This window comes from Sturnus vulgaris, chromosome 13 (genome assembly GCF_052056855.1).
Source record: "Sturnus vulgaris isolate bStuVul1 chromosome 13, bStuVul1.hap1, whole genome shotgun sequence".
In the NCBI taxonomy this organism is placed as follows: domain Eukaryota; kingdom Metazoa; phylum Chordata; class Aves; order Passeriformes; family Sturnidae; genus Sturnus; species Sturnus vulgaris.
The window spans coordinates 12,897,255-12,917,949 of record NC_142255.1 but is presented as its reverse complement, the minus strand read 5'-3'; the positions used below and the strand labels follow the sequence as shown (position 1 = coordinate 12,917,949).

Genomic DNA, 20,695 nt, shown 5'->3' with positions numbered 1-20,695 from the left:
TTTTCATTGTTGTACCTGACATTTCCCATCCTTGCTTTGTGCATCTCTGAGCAGAGTTTGTGCCCCACTTGGTGCTGGTGCAGGCTGTGTTCCATGCCCCTGAATGCCTTACCCTCTCTATTCAAGACTATTCAAGATGCCTCCTGTGATGCTGGGACCAAAACAAAACACATGGTTCCCTAAATGTGGACTCACAAATGCCTTGTAGAGGAACAACTGCCCTGCTTGACGAGGCAGCAATGCTCTCACTAAAATGCCACTCTTCCGTGGCCTGGATGCACAGGACGCACACTGAGGACTCACACCATCATTAACAAATCCATTTGTGGTACTGATTGAAAAGAAAACCACACCACTTGTATGGGGCTATGGCAAGTCTTGGCTATTGACTACAGATGAGCCACACTGATGAGAGGAGGACAGTGTGGTGGAAAGAGAACAAATGGCAGAAGACAAGGCAATAATCAGGGAGATCAGTGCAGATGAGTGGTCCAGGGCTGCTGTGTGTCCTGGATCAGCTGGCAGGGAGCCCCTTGGCATATGCCCACAGCTGCCCAGCACTCCTATTCAGGACATGGAGGTCCTGAATGGCTCCATGGCTCCCTGCTTGTGGCTGCACTGCTCGTACATGGGGGTGGGAGGCTTCCTGGTGCCTGGGAAAGCCCCAGATAGAAAGAAAATACTCCCTTCCCAAAGAGCCCAAAGTCCAGTCCCAGCCCAGGGCTGTGCCTGCCCTGCTGGCTGGGTACAGAGGCACATGAATGTGCTGGGCTGCCTCCAGCTGGTGCTGGGGTCACTCACTGCCTTTGAGACAGAGGGACAAAGGGCACCAGCCTGCTTGAAAGTTTGCTCTCTTGGCACTGAGACTTTTTCCAGCCCTGCTGGAATGGCTAAAAGTGTAGAGGGCACAGCAACCTCCTCTCTCCCTTGGCTGGAGCCGGGAGCCAACGCAGCCTTTGCCCTACAAAGCCTGTGCTCATCCCCTCCCCTTCCTCTGGGGCAAAGGCTGTGCCAGCCCTGGCTCTGCAGGGCAAAGGCACCACGGCCTCCCCGCCCCACCACTCCAGCTTGTACCAGAAACACTTCCTGTGCTCCTGCAGGCGATGTTTAGAGCTCACCAGATCCACAGGGTGCAGGGAAACAGATTCACACCCCTGTCTCTGCAGTTTGCTCCATACTCATTAATAAACCACGGTGAGGGGATGAGCCAGATTCCCAAAGCCCTGCAAGGCACCTTTACACTTTGGTCTGGCAAGGGGCTGGAGAGGTATCTGATTCATTTCTCTGTAGGATCAGCAGTCCCATAACCACTGCTGGCAGATATCTGCCCAGTTTCTTTTTATGGACTGCCCTCCTGGGCAATATATTTAGATTTTTATTTTACTTTTAGTTCAATAAAGGGTGTGATTTAATTCTTTGTGGCAATATAAAAGCATTATCTCCTAGATTTAGAGACCAGTTTATTGCCTTGCTCCTGGCAGAAAAGCTTTTAGACACTTGGAAGACTACTCACACCCTCCCCTAGTCACACTTCCTCTACAGAGCTGGTTTATTTGGTATCTCCCCGGAGACGTTGGTTTTTAACATTTGACTGCTCTTGATGATCACCTGGGAATCCCCAATGCTCACATATTCCTTGAAATGTCATGCCAAGCACAGTGTTAATAAGTGTCTGTAAGCAGAAGAGAAGATGACCACTCTCCTACTGTTTCCATTACAAAATGAGTATGAGGCCACTAATCCAGAAGGAAACTCTTGCTAAAGCACTCCTGAATGCCATGCTTTATACATTGTTCAGGAGCTGACATTTTGGAGTCTCCAAGTTTGCAAGACTCTCACTGCAGGGGGTAGGAGCTAGCAGTGAGCTCAGTTTAATGGTTATCCTGGCTCCATCCTTTGCCATCTCTGCCCTTTGTTGAGATGTTGCCCTTTGTTCCCTCCCTGAACTGGCATTTGTCATTAAACTATGACCACACAAATGAAAGATACTGAATTATAAGATACTGAAACGCAGGTGCCCCTGTCCCTTTCACCCAGCTGTGCCTACAATGGCCATAAGACTGCAGTCCTCACTGCTGGTACTCAAAGACAATTCCCCAAACACCACCTTGTTTCAGGGCATTCTGAGGATGCAGTTTCACCTGATACTCATGTATTTCTTAATGTTCTTGCAGCTGAAATTGTGATTCTAAATTAGCTGGATGAATTTAGCTGCCAGTTGGCCACTGCAAAAGGAAAGCTCTAGAACCTAACCACAGGCAATGTCTCTTTAAGAGTGTTACCCTCCATTAAATTCAGATGTGGAAGGAATCCTCCCTCCTTCAGCATCTCTTTATGCCACCTTCCAAGTTATACACAGGCACAGTGTCACACTCATTACAGTTTATTGCTTATGTTCAAACATCTTGTCTTATTCCAACTGCTGTATTAGAAACAGATACAAAAAAGGCACTGAAGAGATTTTCTCCATATGATCACAATTCTATGTCTTCAGTCACATTACATTAAGGTACCTTAAATCAACAGCTTCCAGCTGGGGACCAGAAGGCAAATATTAGTGCTTAACATCCAGTAAACAGAGGTACTCCTGTGTGTTCCAGCCTACATCATGGAGAATGGAATAGGCAGGGCTGGGACAGGCTGAAAATTCACACCCCATTTCCCTCAATAAGGCTGTACATGCTAATCCACACCAAGCCCTATGGGAGAAACATCAAAGCCTGGCTCAGAGCTTTGCACAGTGTTTGCCTGCAGGGCACAGGGACGTGGAGATTGGGCTACACCACTGTATCAATGGCTTTCCCTGAAAAGTGTAAGAGAGAAAAGAGAAAGGAGTTGGCAAACCAGTGAAAGTATTTTGTGAAGTATTTTGCATATGAGAGTTCCCCTGAGCAGGACTGAAAACACATTTTTAGCAATAAAATAGAATTCTGTAGACAAAACCTGGTCAAACCTCCACTGTCAGATGATCAAGACTCTCTTTCTTCCAGAGGTTGCTACACATTGGGATAATGATCAACTCTGACTAAGGTAGGGATGGATTCTACATAGCCAGGAGATGAAATACAAATGGAGAAAGAAACAAAAAAATAATCCATTGTTATAAAGGAGAGGAAGCCTAGAATATGGCCCATCATATATATCCCCACACAATGCTTCATTTTGGCCTTAACTGCCAATATGCTCTACTTTTAGTGCTACTCATTTCCATATTAAAAAGAAGAGCTGCTGAAGGCCACAGATGGTCTTCAAACACACTTAATTATCCTGCCCAGCAACCTCTTTCTTTTCAAACACTTCATTGGCAGGCTATCACTTCATATTCAAACTGGAAGTAATTCCAAGCCCAACCACAACTTCAGGTAAACTGGAGCACTGCCTCACTTGCCTACTTAATTCCACATCCTTTGCTTTTTAATAAAGGAGACCTACACCTTTTAATTTTCTGTTTTTAGATAGCATCAGAAATAATAAGAGAGCACCTTGTTCCAGGTTAGAGTAATCTGTTCACATCTCCTTGAGAGATTAAACAAGGACATCTTACACCAGGAAGCAGCAGAACACACAGGTCTTACTCTGGTGAAGAAAAACGTTAAATTTATCTCCTATATAATGTGCAATTTTGCCTCAGATGGTGTCAAACTGGTACTCTGCAAAGTCACGAGCAGCAAAAACTGCATGCCATGCTAGTCAGCTGGACACAACATTTCTCTTTTAACCCAGTTACACTGCCAGCCATCCCTGCCAGTGAGGTCAGTGATAAACAATAACACAGAGGCAGTACAAACATGAGGCATTTTCAAATGGTTGAACCCATTCAGCCAGCAAGGGAACACACAAACAATCATGTGGTCATGAGCAGGGAGGATAGGGAACACCAGATAGGAAAGTCTAAACCATGAATGCCCAAATCCAGTAAAAAGCTTTCTTCTCACACAGGATGCTGATGTTATCGTGACCAACTCCATTCTCTTCCCTCCTGGAGCTTACACAACTAGAAACACGTCCTTGCAGTTTTTCTGACTCAACGAGCTCTGAGCCAGGCTTCTCTCGTTAACTGCACGTACCAAACTCCTTATTATACTAGAATTTTTCATGTAAAATTAAAAGAGAAGAACAAGCTCCTTATCACAATATCATCAATGGAAAATAGTTGTGCTTGCAATTACAGGGGTTTGGGAGTTAATGTGCTGTCCTGCACCAAAGCCCTCAGCTGTGGCCTGCTGGAGCAGTCAGTCACTGGCCAACAGTCCTTGGCTCACAGTGTCAAAGGAAACAAAGAAAGTGCAGATTTCTTGGGACAGGAGTTGGCACTCACTAGACTGCAGCTCCAGCATCACCAGTGTGCACACCACAGATACTATTTCCAGGTACCTTCACTCAGTGCCTGCAGGACACAGGATCCATCAGCCCAAACCCATCAGAATACTCATCCCTGATTTCAGGTCATTCTAACTGCAGCTCCTAACCTGCCTCAGCCCACTCTAGACAATCTGACTGAAGGGACCTTGGATTAGTGAATTAGTGAATCTTTCCAGTGTAAACATGATTAGTGTAGCCATGAATCATATAGCCATTACAGTTGTCTATGCAGATATTTCACAACCCTGTATTAAAATAATATTTTCTTATCTAGCAGCCATGTTCCAAGTCCTCTTTCTGTTTGTGAAATATTGCTCGGCCTTTTCCTCTCTCCACTCCAGCAGGGAGTGTGTCATGGCACCAAACTCATCTGCAAAGGCACAGGGAAGGAAAAAGGGCAGAATTCAATTATTCAGAGGACAAAATTAATCTTGAGGTTACTTTAAGACATGTTCATTTGAAAGTGCCATATGAAGATAAAAATCTATCAGAGGATCAAAGCTGCAGCCTCACACTATGCACTTTATGTCACTGCTTGAGCTTTAAATGTGGGCTTGCTAATGTGAGGATTCCCACCAGGGAGGAGAGGAGGCCACAGAAACCAATCACTCCTGGGTTGGTCTTGTAGATTCCCAGCGTATCCAGAGGGCCTGAGAGATCACAGAGGTTCTTCACCAAGTCCAGCAGCAAAGGAGGATTCCTTTTCAGAATCTGAATGAGCTGGTGGAGAAAACTCTGCAAACCGTCACTTTTCACACCATTTAGTTCCTCGCTGTGTTTCTGCCAGAAGCAATTCTCCTTTGTCTTTTCTTCCAGTGCAGCTTGTTCCAGTCTCCAGGAGATCTCATACCAGTCCCTGGCCAGATTCAGCAGGAGTGAGCAGTAGTAGCACTTGGTAGCCCAGTGGTGCCACTTGGGTCTGTCGATGTGGGGCTGGAGCCCGACGCTCCTCAGCCACAGCACGGCGTCACACACGAAGTACAGGGCCCGGCTCAGGTGGGAGGCTGTGAGGCACAGGCGAGGAACCACGTCTGGCAGCTCTGCACTTCTCCTGGCTGCCACCAAGGCGTGCACCACGTTGCCCAGTCTGAACACTGCAAGAAACCCCACAAAGGTTAGCACAGCCCGGCCTCACCCAGAACTCAGCCTGCCGCTGTCCACGTGTACTATTATAAAACTTGGAGGGCTTTGGGCATTTGTGTGATTAAGCACTTTCCAGAATTAGTGAGGAAAGGGGTGTCAGCATCTCAGTTCTGTGTAAACATCAACAGCTCAGGACATATACACATGTTTGGTCAACAGAACCAGGACTTGCAGCCTCTGCTGTCACCCTGTTCTTGCACCCGGGGGCCCTCTGGACCAGTATCACCCTCAGCTCTGCAGGAGTCAGTGCCAGCCAGTAAAGAACACAAACAGAGCCTCTAATTTCAGCTGTACATTTCACTGGATTTTACCTCACTTTGTGGGCTTTGTGCATTAATCCTATTGCAGCCATGAGATACAAGTTTCACAAGTGCCTGTGAAAGCCGGTGATTCACCTGCTGAGCATGGACACCAAAGTCCCTCCTCAGCCATGGATCTGTCAGAGGGACATGCAGCTCCCTGCAAACTGTGTGGAACAGTGTATTCCAAGCTACAACATATGGCAAACCTGATTTCACCTGCTGCACCATTTGGGTTTTTGGCCCCTGAATGTTAATACAATATTATTCAAAACATTTTTTACACCCTGGTGCCTTGTCACAGTGACAGATGTTGACAGCACCCAAGCCTGGTGGAACTACAAGAGCCCTGAATTTAGGCCTGATGTCTATTAGTTATTTATTTAGCAGAAGCACAAGAATTATGGCTATGCTGATAAACCAATTGGCCTCCCCACTAGAAATTACCATAACTCTGAAGCTAATGGAATAATAAACAAATCCATGGCAATACGATAGACTAGAATATTTGTCTTATGTGTTGCAGTTGTTCCAGGATTGAGCAATTGACAAGTGGGTGGAAGATCAAGCTGAAAACAAGCGATACACACATAGTAACAGCGTAACCATCGTTGATGCAACTGTGACACAGAATGGAGTGATGCAAATAGTCAGGCAGTGTGAGAAGCATGGAAGGGTATGTGATTTAGTAGGCTATAAATGCTAAAGAAAATTAATATGTTAAGTAGGATATAAAAGCCATATTGAAGGATGGTCCTTTAGAGGTGATTTTGTGGGATGATGATCTTTTAACACTGGGCTGTCTCAACCCATCAGCTGGAAGGACTAATGAGCACAGAGTGAGCCAGCCTTGCCTGCAACCCTGGTCTGTCCTTGAACAGAGGGGATATTTTGGCCTCTACAGCAGCAGATAGCTGTTAACTTATTCCTCTCACCCGTCCTGCGGTAATTCTGATTGTCTAACTGGAGAGGAGGGTGAGGAACTAAAGAAAAATCAATTTGGCCCTACCTAGCCTGGCAAGCCATGGCAGGGATAAGGTCTATTGACAGTTTTGTAAATATACTAAAAGAGGTTTTGTGGCTCAAGGTAGTTAACTACAGGAAACACAAGGCCAGGCACTGTTTAACTGGAAGGAGCAAGTGAAGAAGGTCTTATCCCTCTAGACACCAGGTACTTACTTTTCCGGCCAGAGCTCATGCTAGATTCCAACTGCTTGAGTTTCATTACCAGCTTCTTTTTATCGGCTTTATTCTCTATTAAATAGCTAAGCAACATGCATGTGTACTGAGTGGCTCTGGAAGGGAAAAAACGAGGAGAGGGGGACATAGGTGAGACACGGACAATCACAGGATGGCAGCAGCAGGACAGGTTTATTTCACAATATCAGAACTGTCAGGCTTGGAAGGGACCATACAGTACAACCCCACTGTCAAGGCAGGGTCACCTGGAGCAGGTGACACAGGAACGTGCCCAGGTGGGTCTGGAATGTCTCCAGAGAGGGAGACCCCGGAACCTCCCTGGGCAGCTGTTCCAGCGCTCTGCCACCCGCAATGTAAAGTTCTTCATCAAGCTGAGGTGAAACTTCTTGTGTTTTAGTTTACGGCCATGGCTCCTCGTCCTGTCGCAGGGCACCACGAAGAGAGTCTGGCACCATCCTTGGAGCGGGAGGTGCCCAGGCCCGTGCCAGGGCCGGGCTGGGTGCGGGCACGGGGCCGCGGCCCGGCGGGACGGGCATGGGCGCGGGGCCGCTGACGGGCCCGGGTCGGTGCTGGGAGGTCCCCTGCCCCCACACTCACCGGAAGAGCTGGTCGCGGCCCTGGCAGCGGTTGGTGAAGTCCACGAAGCCCTCCATGGCTCGGCGGCACCGCGGGAGCAGCGCGGGGGCCGCGGCCGCTCCGCCCCGCCGGGCCCAGGCCCCGCCCCGTCGCGGAACGCTCCGCTGCACGCCGCGTTCCCGGCCGGGCTGCGGCACCGAGGTGCCGTTACCACGGCAACCGTCAACAACGGAGCAGTGGCGGTGTCACCCCTAAAGGCTTCCCCCTCCCGGGAGCCGGCGGCTGAGCTGCGGCGGATCCTCCCGGGAAAGGCGGAGGAGCCCGGCTCGACCCTCGGCCCCCGGCTCCGCTCCGAGGTCAGGCCGCGGTGAGGGGTGACGGCGGTGCGGTGCGCCCGCGTGAGCACGGCCCCGCCGCAGAGGTGAAGCTCCAAACCGCCCGATGTCTCGGAAATGAAGTATAAAACTTCCAGCGGGAACACCCGCTCTCGAAGTTAATCGTTGGGATTTTACCCAGGCCGAATAAGTCCATTAACGAAAAGCAAGCTAATATTTTTGAATGCTTTGTCATAATTCTTACAAAGCTCGTGACAAAGTTTTTGGGCTCTCTTTCCCTGTGGGCAGCCTGGGCTGAGATCCCCAGAGCAGGACAAACACCTCGGGAAACAGAGGCGATGCAAGGAGAAATGAGCTGTTCAGAACAGGGCTATCAATATTGAAAGGAATCCCCCTTAGACATCATTAATCATCTTTTCCCCCATTACCTCATGAAAGAAAGTATTGAAGGACTCTTCGTTCTTCTGCATCCAGGGTGATTCCTGCATCCGTGGTGCGTTTTGCCTCTGGAAAGGGAGAACCATGGCGGTGAATACCCGGAAGCATCCCCTGAGGATTCCCCCACCATCTGAAAAGGATTGGCAAAAGGAAGATGAGGAAGATTTCTTCCTGCTGGATCCTGATCGAAAGCGTGATGTGCTGCCGCAGCCCTTCAGGATGATCAACAAACTGGTGATGCAGGTTTTTGAGAGTGCTATGGAAATCATTGAAAGGAGGGAGATGCTCCGAGAAGCACAAAAACGAAAGGTGCAGCCCAAAAAATGCTTTCCTACAGCTGAATTCCAGGTACAGAGCCTCTCCCAGCAGAGACAGAATTAACCACCATAGCAGATCTTGTCATTCCTCTGTTCATGACCTTCCTCAGAATGCACCACCATCTCACTGGTTCTGTTTAAAAGCCTGCAGCTTCTAAGCTTGTCTGACAGGTTCTGCTTCCCACTCAACTATCACACCTCTCTGAAAAGAGAGAAGCAGGTATTAAACACTAAATTCACCTTCTGCTTCGCAGGCTGGCTCCACCCTTGTTTGCTGGGGAGAAGGTAATTAGTCAGTAGCACATAAGTGGGCAAGCTCAGCTCTGTGTTATGGTGAATACTCCAATAGGAGCACCGTGAGCAGAACGACAGTGCTGCCTTCCCCATTATTATGTGGGGGTGTCCAGGAGGATACTCTGGTGTCTGCTGGTGTTCTGTGATTGCTGGAGGAGTTCAGCATCCCATCAGAGCTCTGCGCTGGAATCTGAATGCTCCTGAGTTCTTGGTCTTTAAAGCCCCTTCAGTTTGTGGGAAGGGGAAACGTGGGAGAAAACTTTCTCATTCCTAACACAGACCAATCTCTGTGACAGAGATGAGAGACCCTCCTCTGCTCTTGTGGGGAAAGAATGTGTAAAAATGTTCCCCTTGTAGAATAAATCAGCATTTTCTGGTGAAAAGGCCAGGAATATATAATTAGTATGTCTGATGTACCCTGCTGTGAGAAGGCAGTTGGGTACACTCATCTTTTCCCTTTTTTTGGTAGGTAACTGGAAGAGCCAACTGCCTTGCAGTGTCTGGAAAATACATCTTTGTCGGTCTGTCCATGGGTCTGTCTGCCTTCAACATGTGTGACTTCAAGGATGTCTGTGCTTGGAATGCAGCCAAGACAGAGATCTGTGCAATCCATGCCTCAGATTTGGGGAATGAGTGCCATGTCCTGGTTGCTGTGGATGAAATGGGTTAGTGTGATGTGGATTTCCTTGCCCTAGCTGGGGATTAACTGTGCTCTGGAGCAGAACTGGCAGCTGTGCTACAGAATATTGCTAGATCAGGAGGAGTATTAGGGTGGCTGAGAAGTTTCCTAGAAAGCCCTGCAGAGAGGGCGTTGGACAGCTCACAGATTGTAGGGTGACAGAGTGGCCTTAGGGCCTTGTGATTAGCAGAGGGTGTGGGTTTGGTGGCCTTGCTGGTGCAGCAGAGGCAGGTGCAGAGCTGAGGGTGAAGGGCAGTAAAATTTAGGAACATCTTGGGCTGGGCAGAAACAACTATGAGTTCCTATCAGTATGAGCTCTTATCTGTGACCTGTTCCTGCACCTGTGATAGTTTGTTGGTTCATCTGAAAGTTGTCAGTTCTGGTGGAGATACTTTTCAGACTGGCTTATCCATTTCTATGCACAATCAAATATTTACTGGTGTTCTCGTAAGGAAGCCATCAAAAGTTTAGTGCTGGAAACAGTGGGATATTGTTCCTTGGGCCCAGGAAGCAATGTAATCCTGTCCACTCTCCTGCACATGTTGTAACAGCCATCTCCCAAGAGCATGGCTAACATTCCTTCACTTTTCTCTCCCACCTTCTGCTACTTCTGTTTCATTTCTATTTCAGGGCTTGCCTGGCTCTTCTGCTTTCACAGGGAAAGCTTCCTGCTCATTAAAATACTGAATGAAGTGGTAAGCACTGAGCTAATACCATAGACACTGGGCACAGGATGGGAAGTAATCAATCATGAGGAGTACCAGTTGCCCTCAGAAATTTATTCATAGGCAGTAGCGCTCCAAGACTGCTGCCCAATATTTATTTGTGTGCTTCCAACAATCTGCCTGGCCTTCAGCCTGTTGAGAGCTGTGTAAGGCCATGGAGCTCTCTGAATCAGTGATCTTGCTCTGATGCCAGCCTGTTTTTCCTTGGCAGGAGGACATCAGCAAGAGAAGCACTTGTGTGGAGGTGGTGCTGTCCCGAGGAGGTGATTATGCAGGAATCCTGCTGCAAGGCAAGTGCTGTGTTTGGAGATTCTTGTGTTCTAACCCAGGGGCAGCAGCAATGTTTTTAGAATGCTGTAAGTGGGTACTCAGGGATCTTGTTTTAATCCTCCCAGGTCCTCCTTCAGCTTAAAGAGCAGCCCCTGCCACTCCCTGTCCCTTCCAAATCAGGACTGTTCCCAAAAGCTGTCTGGAACTGGTCAGTGCAGTCCCCAGCTCCCAGGAGGCTCGGAAAAAGCAAGTTTCCCTTTCTCCAGAAGTACCAAACTCAGTTCTTCCTCTGGTTTGCTATAGCTCACTTTTACACTGGAAAGATGTAGACCTGAAGAATTTTCTCTGCAGATATAGGCCAGAGAGCATGGAGGACCTCTATAAACACTACAAGAAACTCCTTGTTACAACATTCTTCTGTTTCAAGGCAGCTGAATCCATGACAGGCAGGTTTTCTGGACCTATGTTAGGTAGAATCTGCCTGGACACGTGCTGAGAATGAGACATGTAGCAGAGAACCAATGTGAGACCATGTCTCACTTCTACTTACTACTCAGAGGCCACAAGTCTGTTTCTTGACTGAGTAACTTCATGGAATTTCTTTGGTGGATGTGGGACCTTGAGGAGTTGAGGTGGAGACTGAGATGTCAGTCTCAAGCATGTCAAGCCTTAAGTGGGAGGAGACGTGGGCTGCATGGAGTTCACAGCGATTTTATGTTTCAAAAAATACACAAATCTTTTTATAAGGATAAAATATAACAGAGGCTGCTTGCCTGAAAACCTTTCCTCCTCATTTCCAGTTGCTTAACATGGTTTCCCAATGCAGACAGCACAAAAGCTTGGCTGGAGATCTACCAATTGCCTAAAGATTCCTGGCTGACAGAGATGGAAAAGATGGCAGAAGCTGCAGAAGCTGCAGAAGAGCTGGCTTGCAGCGAGAGGAGGTCAAGCTACTCATCTGAGGTACAAACAGTTCCATCTCCCTCTGTGTTATTTTTTCTTACACCTTTTTGCCCACAGGTCTTCCCCCAAGCCTTGCTGCTGCAGACAGTGACAGCAAGACACAGCCTGAACCCTCCTGTTGGCCCAAGGGGATGGTGTGTGTGTGTCTCTACAGCTGCTGCATTTGCCCATCCCACATTTCATAAGGCCTTTGTGCTGTTGGGACATCTTTACTCTCCCAAGACAGGCTTTCCAAAGAGATCTCCCTGGTCCCAGGGTTAGTGTTCCTGCTGCCCCTCCCTGAAACTGGCAGCTCATTTCTCAGCAGTGTTGCTCCATCTGAGGGGGCCCTGTGTAAGGATATTCCCACAGGGCTTCTCCCTTATGTTACTGGGGGAAGGTGAAGAGGAGTGGGAATCAGGCAGGATGCCTCTATTTGGGAGTCTGGTCCTGAGCAGGTTTGTGCTTTAGATTACATACAAGAGAGCCTGGTGGGGTCATAGCCTCACCCACCTGAACAGGGCACAGTCTCTGCCTGTGTGCACTAACCACTGTCAGCTCTGGTTCTCTGGCAGAAAACTGAGGAGCTGCATGGAGACAGTTCTGCAGAGACTGTCCTGAGCTGCCATGGGGAATTTTAAATGCTGACTCAGTGCTTAACCCTCTCCTTTATCACTTTCACCCTGCTGGATTTCACCTTTCAGCACACAGACACCTCCTCCCAGCACCTTGAATTAGCCCTCTGTGATAGCAGCCTCCTAACTCTTTCCTCTTCCTTCAGCAAAAACTGTCTTGGACATTTAAGAGGGAACTGCTTCTCAGCCTTGTCCTCAGAGCAAACACCCTGCTTAACTTAGCAAAGCCAAAAACAAGCACTCATGCATTGTCTCTTTGCAGATTCTATGCAAACTACCCGAGTTCCTGCCCCTTCCTTCTCAGATGTGGCTGATTATTAAGCCAGACCTTCTCTGTTTAGCTCAATGTCAATGTGTATGGGGTGGTTGTGGTGGGCACACACTGATGTTGACCCCCGTTACAATTTTCTGCTCCCAGCCAAGCAAATATGTGACCTCCTCCAATCCTGGGCTCTGTGAAGTAAAATCTGGTTCTTGCTTTCAGGAGACACTCTTCAACCTTTAGTCTTGCTTATATATTTTTTTTGTTAGGTTTTTTTTGTTGGTTTTTTTTTTGAGATTTTCTTTTTTTTTCTCCCCTTTATTTTCTGAGGATTGCTGTGACTCACACAGGCCTGTGCAAAAGGAATAATCGAGAGATGGCACAAAGACAGGAGTCTGGGCAGGACATCCTTGTAATTTAGTTGAGAAAGTAGTGACGCCCTCAAGCTTCTGTGCTTCAGCCTGAAGAATGAGCCCAAACACAGTCTCTCCCAGACAATGCAAGCCAACCTCTGCATACACAAAGGAGTTATTCCTAAATTCTTGACGAAGCATTTGATTCCCATGAGCAGGTGAAAACTCATCAGTGTAGCACACAACACAGTTCTCAGGTGGGCACTTTTCTGTTGCAGGAGCTTCCTGTGTCTGCAATCCAAGCTGGTGTAGAGCTGGATCCCCCAGTGCTGCTGCTGACAGTGAGGCCACCCAAACCCATTACAGGTCAGGACTGATTCTGGATGTGCAGTCTGCAGCCTGTTTGAGGTGGCAAAGGAATCATGGCCCCTATAAATACAGAACAGGTCAGAAAGCTTCAGTAACATGATCTCTGGTCCTTTCCTGACCTGTCTTTCTAGGTACATGTAATCCTGTAGTGGGAGTTGCTTCCTCCCAGACCATCTCACATGTCACCTTTGCCAGCACAAAATGCTTTAGCATGTCTCAGAGTGGGTGTCATACACCCTTGGCTTCAGTGTCATTGGAGAGGGAAGAGGCTGCTTCCTAGATCTAGCAGCACCTCTAGTTCATCACTCTGAATTCTGGATTTATAGAAAAATGCCGAGGATGAGGAGAGGACAGAGTTTGTGCTGGGAAAATGTCACAGAAAGGCAAAGTGAGTGGGGTCCTCAGAAGCCTTGCCCTAATCCCTGCATTAAATACTGGAAAATAAACTAGTGATGTGGAAAGTCCCACACAAAAAAACACAAAGTGTTTTCTGCTTCAAGACCATGCCACCCCTAAATGCCTCCATGGTGTTTGCTTCATGGTTCCTGCTTCTCCAGGGCTGTGCCTTTTCCCCCTGTGTTCCCAATGCAGGCACTAGTTTTAAGGGCCCTTTGGATGCCTTGAAGGAAGTGGATGATGGCAGCATGCTTGGCTTGGGGTACAATCACCTAATCAAGGATTCCCAGTGGGAACTGCAGGAAGCAATCTTCTGTAGCACTTACCAGGAGTATCTGGAGGCTGAGGGTGTGACCAAGGAGGAGATCCCCAGGTGAGTGGGAGCACCACCCAAGGTTCAGTCCGTGAGTCATGCACACAGGGCACTGAGCTGTGTAGATGGAAGCCTCTGTCTTAGCTTTGCTTCCTTCATCCCAAGGCTTCAGGGCAGGGGGCTGGAGCCATTCCAGGTCTTGTTATAGTGCTGCCTACTTACCAAAGCCTTTCTTTTACATGTATTTCTTCCTTTTTTCAGATATGCTACCTTTCATTTCCTCCTTCCTAGCCGGATTCTGGTGGGACCAGAAAGGGAACTACAGCCAGGTAATCCAAATGGACAAAAAGCTGTTAATCTGTGAAACACAGTGGTTGCATGACATTGAGATCCAGTGAGAGCTCAGTGAGCTTGGCTTGCATCCACTCTGGAAGTTCCATCCAGGGACATAAAACTGGGTAAAATTGTCAGCCATAAGACTAAAAAGTCAGTTACTGTCATAGAGAAAAAAACCTGTATCTTCATATTAAAAAAAAAAATTCACAACCTCCCCCTGAAAAAAAACCCAAATTAAAAACAACGTCCCCAAAAATTAAAAAGGAAGCATATAGACAAGATTGAAAAAAAACCAAAAACAAACAAAGGGAGAGGTTGTTTCTAATGGTGTTTTGGTGTCCTGGATTGTTCCTTTCTTTGTTCCCAGTCTTCTTCTCTTTTTGTCATCCTCTTCTCTGTACCAGATATTCCAGTTGGCATCGGTGTGCACTGGGATGGAAACCACAACTTCTGCTTGTACTTATTTAACCGTTCAGTCAAAGCGAGTAAGAAAAGTTTTCCTTCTCTAGCAGAGCACTCTGTGGGGAGTGGGAGTGTTCTGTGGCCAGGGGCTGTCATTCTGCCAGGTCTTCATGATTCAGGGAAATGAGGAATTGGGAGCAAAGCTGACTCATATCTTGTGGGTTAGGCTGGCATTTGGATTGTGGGGCTCTGTGTTGCACAGCCTGACAGTGTTTTTAGTGAAGCCACTCTGGCAGGAGGCTGCAGAATGGTGCATGTTTAATGGGGAAAATGGATACTAGTACTGTATGAGAGAATGTGCTGTACCTTCTTACAGTTGTCTCTCCTCATGCCATTCTGTTTAGACTCTGATCTGAAACCTGATGTTGTGTGGCCATGTGCAGCTCCGATTGCATGCTCGGCTGTCAGCTCCTGCTCCAGGTACCTGGCACTGGCAGGTGAAGATGCAACAATAACTATTTGGGATAAGCACCTAGGTGAGCTTGTCCTTTTGGACTGTGTATTGGGATCACTGTGGATAAATTGCAGCTTTGCCTACGAGTTTGAGGCTCAGACTTAGTGTGAATAAAGGGCTGGTGGTGAGTTTACAAGGAAATCTGAAAATAGTTTTTGGATTCAGTGGTCTATTGGATTCTTGGCCAGAAGTTGCCAGCATAGCATGACTGCCCTGGCCCTTGCAGAACCATCCCCATCCAGGGCAATGGAACAGGAGCAGCAAGGACTGATCAGTCTTGCCCTGTGGCTGTGAGACACTGACAGTCACTGCTTTGCCACTGCACTCTAAGGTCATTTTTGAGACTGTTGTGGCATCACAGTTCAGGCTGCTATCAGTGCTAGTGTCATCCTGCCATGATGCAGGGACTCTCCTGGCAGAAGAATCTTCTTCTGCCATCTGCTTGTTCTCCCTCTGAGTAGGCCACACTCCAAACTAAGCTTTGCTTGGAATAAATTACCAGTTCCTTTTCTTCTTTCCTCAGGATACCCACTGTCTGTGACTGCCATTCTAGAGGAACGTTTCATTCGTAGTATCCACTTTCTGTGTGATTCTGCAGCTGCCAATGATAAGACACGTGATACAGATCCTGTCTGTAGTGTCTATCCCATCATACAGCTTCTAGTGCTGTGTACAGACAGCTCTTTCTATTTGGTGAAAGCCTCCAGGGCTGGGAAGTCCAGCATCACACTCCTGGCAGACAGGTGAGGTAGACTTCAGCCAAAGAAGCCATGGCTTTAGTGGTCCAGTCTAACAGGGAGCCCCAGATTTCTGTGGAGCAGAGAATTTCCTACTGTTTTTAACCAGACTGCTTTGCCATGCTGCTGTCAGCAGCAAGTGTGGTTTTGCTAGTGCTAAAATCCAATGGTTTGCCAGAATTAGGGGTGTTTCTGGGTTCTTCTGTGCACCAGAACACAAATGCTTCTAGCACAGCTCCAGGGCTGATGTTGAACTATTTGTGTCTCTGCTGGGTACCCACGGGAATTTTTTCTTCCCTCTTCTGCCCTTAACAGAATACCATCCCCCTAGAAGTCAGAATAAATATTTCTTGCCATTTGTCTATCATTTTTGTGTTCATTTATCCCCTTGGTTTGAGGAGGAAGGAAGCTGCTGCTCTGAAGACTCTGATTCATGCCTCCATGGCAGGCAGGGATTTGTATCTGCAATGTAGTTCTAGGCAGGTTTGCACAGGGATGGGCCTTGGTGGTTCCTGCCCAGGAGGAGACAGGCTTTGCCTCCATAAGGAAGGGGCCTGGCTGGGACTTTTTGCCACCCAGTGTGCCACAAATTGCCATTGTTATTATCACAGCCTTTCAGTACGTGCCAGGTACATGCAACAGCATCATAAACCTGTGTCTCTTTTACAGGCCTGAAAATCCAAATCTTACTGTCAGTGCAGTGATGCCTGTCCTGGCCTTCCCCAGTGCAGTGAGTATTACTGCCAGCTCTCTAAACAACTGGGTGGGAACACATGTCCAGCTGTGCTGGAATCTTGTTCCCAGCAAGGACAATAACTGGGTGCCTAGAAGATAACGAGCAGGGCAATCAGATATGGTCCTTGCCTCATATCCTTTCCCAGCTTTCAAATATTTTTGACATGAAGACTTCCTGCACCAGTTACAGGTCTGTGTGTGGCTGGTAATGCTCAAAGGATTTCTCTTCCATGATCTTACTCAGTATCCCCTTGCACTTGTGCCCTCTAACTGGCCACTTGTGCCCTGCAACTGGCCACTGAGGTGCACATGGACAGGTCCATCTGGAAGGTGGGAGAGTTCAGCCATGAAGCCTCATATGAGAGGGCATCCTGGGCAAGAAGTTACAAGTCTAACCAGACCTTACAAGTGGCCTCAGAAATTTCGCAGGCATGGGGAGAAAAGGACTAAAAGCCACTCACCATAGCAGCCATGCAGAAGGCTGGATCTAGCTCATTTCTAATGTGCCCTGTTTCCCTTTTCAATCCAAACCTTCAGCAGTTTCAGCCCAAATTCCCTGCAAGGGCTGTTGTTCATCTCTGTCACCCTATGACTATGGGGCTGGCAAAGAAAACTGCATCATAGTTGGGGATGTGAAGTCCTAGATGTCATCTCAAGTCCTTTACAGAAAATGTTTTTCACTTCTACACCTACTTGTCCATTTTGCTGCTTCAGGTCCTGATCTTCTCCTGGGATGGCTCAGTGTCCCTGATGAACACTGACACATCACAGACTGTTTACTGCTTCTGCACTCCACCTTCTCATGCTGTAGCACCCCCCTGGCAGCCAGTGTTCACAGTGGATAGTGTGAACTGCTGCTTGCTGCTCCGAGGTGGGTGACACCTTGAGGTGGTCATAGATACACCATCACTGGATGCATTCAGCTGTGCACTGGTCCTTGACTGTTCTTGTTGGATGACTCCTGAAGCAGCAGCTCACTGTTCTTGTCTCTGTCTAGGAGTTGAGCATCAGCAGGCAGATGAATTGGTCCAGAGCAAAGCCACTCACAGCACCATCTTCCTTTTTGATTTCAAGTCCTACCCACTGAAGGAGGCTTTCCCAAAGAAACCAGATTTGCCTCTCAAACCCTTGCAGGAACTGCAGTGGATTGAGAGATGTAACATTTTCTTACGTGATAGGTTTCACTTTCTGCCTGAGAGGTAAGTGCACCTGCATTACTGTAAGCTGTGGTGTTGCTGAGTTCATGCAAGGTCTCACCCTGGAGCTTCTGGGCTGTTCTGTGTGCAGTGAGAGATTTGTGTCTGAGTAAGGTTGGTGTTCAGGCAGCTGGATTCCTGACAGCCACCCAGAACCCTTCCTCCTCTCTCTTCTGTCCTTCAGCTGTAAGTCAGGATGCAAGTTCTAATGTGGTTTTGTGCTACACAGTTTGTGCCAGCTCCTCAGGGAGTGTGAGCCTCACGTGTTTGCTTTAGATCCCACAGCCAGTCAGAGCTGGGATCTCTTTGTACCTCTCTCGACCCTTGCATTCCCGGGTTCATGTGACGTTGAAGTCGGTTTGTGCTGGAGGTTCCTTGGTTTGGGAAGGTCCCCGGCAGGCTCGGGGATGGAGCATTGCGTGGATGCGGTCATTAGATGGCACTGTGACATCTCTTTTTGGGGTCCTTTGCCTTGAGCTCTGTTGGAAACCTGGAGCTAGATCCCTGTCGGTATTTTGTATCTTCTTTTCACTTCGCTTTAATTCTCCAATTTGAAATGAAACAGGTGGGTGTAGGAGTGACCTTATATCACATATTACCTGGTAGCCTTCACTAATTCCTTGTCTCCGGGGTGAATCCTGTGCACTTGTCTGGCTACTTAAGTGAAGAAAAGTTTCATCCTATGCTACTAGCCAGCAGTTCTGTCCTTCCTTCTCAAAAAGCTAGAGAGGAGACCCTTGTCTACCTTGTACCAGAAAACTGGGGAGTCACCACCTCCAGGAATATCTTGCTCCCTGGGAACTGAGAGCAGAAGCCAGAGCAGTGCAAATACAACTGCAGTGATTCCTGTGTCTACAGAGATCTAGAGACAATAGAAATTCAGAGGTCCTTGCTGTCAGGAGCAGTGAACTTGAGTATTGATTGGCATGAGGGAATCACTGAGGTTTTTTGGACACAGGTAGTTAAACTGCTTAATTGGTAGTGAGCCCCAGGGGCCCTTGGGGTCGTTGTCTGAGCACTGGGGGAATGTCAGGGACTGTTTTTGTTTGAACCACACTTTCTCCCCCTTTTTAGGCAGCAGGTACTGCTGGAAATGGAGGAGCAGGAATACTGGGATTGTCTGCAGGCACAAGCAGCTGCTATGGACAATGAGAGAGAGAAAGTGAAGGGAGAGAAGAAGCAGTAGCCAGCCTTGCATCCTGAGGGCCAGGCTCATGATCCAGCACTGACATTTTGATAGACACTATTGCAATCATCTCTCTCCCAGAGACCTGGAGCATCAGAGCAATCTGGTATGTTACAATAATACAGTGGACCTTAATAAACCCTTTCCTCCATTAAAAGTCTCTTGCTCTTCACAGGATTGGCATTTTGTCAGACTCTGATTTTCTGTCCTTGTGTTGCTGGAGCTCAGCAGTGGGTCTCATTTTCTGTTCCCACCCTGATGGGCAGCCATCAGCATCCTTGTGCTTAACCAGAAACCTGGTCCTTTCAAAAGAGGCAGCAAATTGGCTGTGGAGGTGTCTTCCCTCAAAGCATGGCAGTGCTAAGCAGCAGTGACACTGCAGAGTATGGCAAGCCTGACATTGGATGTTATGCAGTTGTTTCTCTTGACTTCAAAGCAGACAGTTTTGGGATAAGACTGCTTAGGAATTGCATCCTGGAAGGCCCATTAAAAAGTTTCAGTCTTTTTACGACTGATCATGCTTCCAGGATGACTGCCCAACCCACAAAGAATCTGACAAATCTCCCAGGAACTACTCCAATCTGTGTGCACGGGGGACAACTTTCCCCCCCCCCAGGTCTCTCTCTAGTGCCTCCCACAAAGGTTCAGGAGAGCACCAAAAAAAAATCACCTGCAGAGTGCCAGGGATTCAGCACAGACTATGATGTGTAGATGCTCCCATGCCAAGGTCTCACTTCAGTTTTTCATAGCAAGTTGTCTTGTTTTGGGTTGAGTTTTGGTGAGAGGTTTGAGCTCATCCTCTGGAAACAAAGTCAGCCAATCTGTTGGGGAGGTGGGAAAAGGGAGAAGCATTCCATTTGTTTCACAGTCTCAGATGCCTGGCTTTGCTGTGGAGAAGGACAAGTCATTTGAATTGAACCTTTGTATTTGTTACCTTTGTGAAGGCTCTGAGGGCTGTAGTAAAAGCTTTTGTGCTGTCATTTTCCATCTGCCACAGATTACAGCTTCACAGCTCATCTGATTGTTAGGGATATTGGGACTGGGCTGTGTGAGCTCTTGCCATCTGCTTCAGTGTGAAGTCAGGCAGGTGAGCCCAAACCACCCTCAATGACTGCTCAAACCGAGCCACCTGGGTCAGCACTGAAGTGAACAAGGAGCAATCCTTGATCCTTCCTTCTCTTCTTGCTGTGGTGGCCATAGAACTTAATTATTTTGTTTCTATAGTACTTTCAGAAACAATAGACCTTCTGCCATAGCCAGGCATAGGAGATTACTCAGGGCAGGAATTCCTATTCCTACATTGCTTCCCATGCTGCAGAAAGCCAGCACAACTAATGTGTGGTCCCTTGAACAGCACTGGGTCTATTTCTTGCTATATGTGCAAATATAAAGGGCCTGGGGATCTGTGCCATTAATCCTACTCCATCTGCTTTCCATCCAGAAGAAGAGCAGGGCTTGCCTGGCATCAGAAGAGGCAGGAGAGGATCTGCTGAAGAGTTAGATGTGCTGTGCATCCACCAGTTTGTGTGTATTCCTCTTAAGATGTACTTGTTTGTTTGCAGTTAGAATTTGCTAAGATTCTAATCATGTGCTTGGCCAAGATAACTACGAGCTGGCAGACTGCGCAAAGAAAAGAGAACAACGAGCAGCTGCAGGAGGCTGATGAAGAGCCTTTGTTTTA

General features: G+C 47.8%; 2 protein-coding genes across 4 annotated transcripts; one reads left to right on the top strand and one right to left on the bottom strand.

Moving 5' to 3' along the window:
• Positions 1–2,367: 2,367 nt before the first annotated feature.
• Positions 2,368–8,483, bottom strand: PEX11A (peroxisomal biogenesis factor 11 alpha). 3 transcript variants are annotated; one of them, XM_088172605.1, is made up of 3 exons: positions 8,344–8,483; positions 6,984–7,099; positions 2,368–5,456 (listed from the first exon to the last, which is right to left on the bottom strand). In XM_088172605.1, the coding sequence occupies exons 1-3, from the start codon at positions 8,481–8,483 to the stop codon at positions 4,891–4,893; spliced, it is 822 nt and encodes a 273-aa protein (XP_088028731.1). In that variant the 3' UTR covers positions 2,368–4,890. The 3 variants fall into 3 exon arrangements, with proteins under 3 accessions (XP_088028731.1, XP_014741830.1, XP_088028730.1); XM_014886344.2 differs by lacking the exon at positions 8,344–8,483 and adding an exon at positions 7,602–7,708; XM_088172604.1 differs by lacking the exon at positions 8,344–8,483 and adding an exon at positions 7,602–7,674 and having other exon boundaries at positions 6,984–7,423.
• On the top strand, positions 8,394–19,191 carry WDR93 (WD repeat domain 93). Its single transcript, XM_088172603.1, has 15 exons — positions 8,394–8,701; positions 9,434–9,629; positions 10,274–10,338; positions 10,580–10,658; positions 11,465–11,601; positions 13,109–13,196; positions 13,791–13,968; positions 14,170–14,237; positions 14,649–14,729; positions 15,051–15,182; positions 15,684–15,903; positions 16,567–16,627; positions 17,347–17,503; positions 17,630–17,831; positions 18,903–19,191. Exons 1-15 carry the CDS (start codon positions 8,438–8,440, stop codon positions 19,012–19,014), a joined length of 2,040 nt encoding a protein of 679 aa, XP_088028729.1. The 5' UTR covers positions 8,394–8,437; the 3' UTR covers positions 19,015–19,191.
• The last annotated feature ends 1,504 nt before the right edge of the window (positions 19,192–20,695 follow it).

What these genes read in the sequence shown, in the direction of transcription:
- PEX11A (XM_088172605.1), bottom strand. Translation starts at nt 8,483, where the DNA reads ATGGTGGGGGAATCCTCAGGGGATGCTTCCGGGTATTCACCGCCATGG. An exon ending in TCAATACTTTCTTTCATGAG is followed by an intron (nt 7,100 to 8,343) that starts GTAATGGGGGAA and finishes TTTCCCTTCCAG; the next exon opens with AGCCACTCAGTACACATGCA. An exon ending in CATGAGCTCTGGCCGGAAAA is followed by an intron (nt 5,457 to 6,983) that starts GTAAGTACCTGG and finishes GGTTTCTTGCAG; the next exon opens with TGTTCAGACTGGGCAACGTG.
- WDR93 (XM_088172603.1), top strand. Translation starts at nt 8,438, where the DNA reads ATGGCGGTGAATACCCGGAAGCATCCCCTGAGGATTCCCCCACCATCT. An exon ending in GGTTGCTGTGGATGAAATGG is followed by an intron (nt 9,630 to 10,273) that starts GTTAGTGTGATG and finishes TTTCTATTTCAG; the next exon opens with GGCTTGCCTGGCTCTTCTGC. An exon ending in TGCAGGAATCCTGCTGCAAG is followed by an intron (nt 10,659 to 11,464) that starts GCAAGTGCTGTG and finishes TTCCCAATGCAG; the next exon opens with ACAGCACAAAAGCTTGGCTG.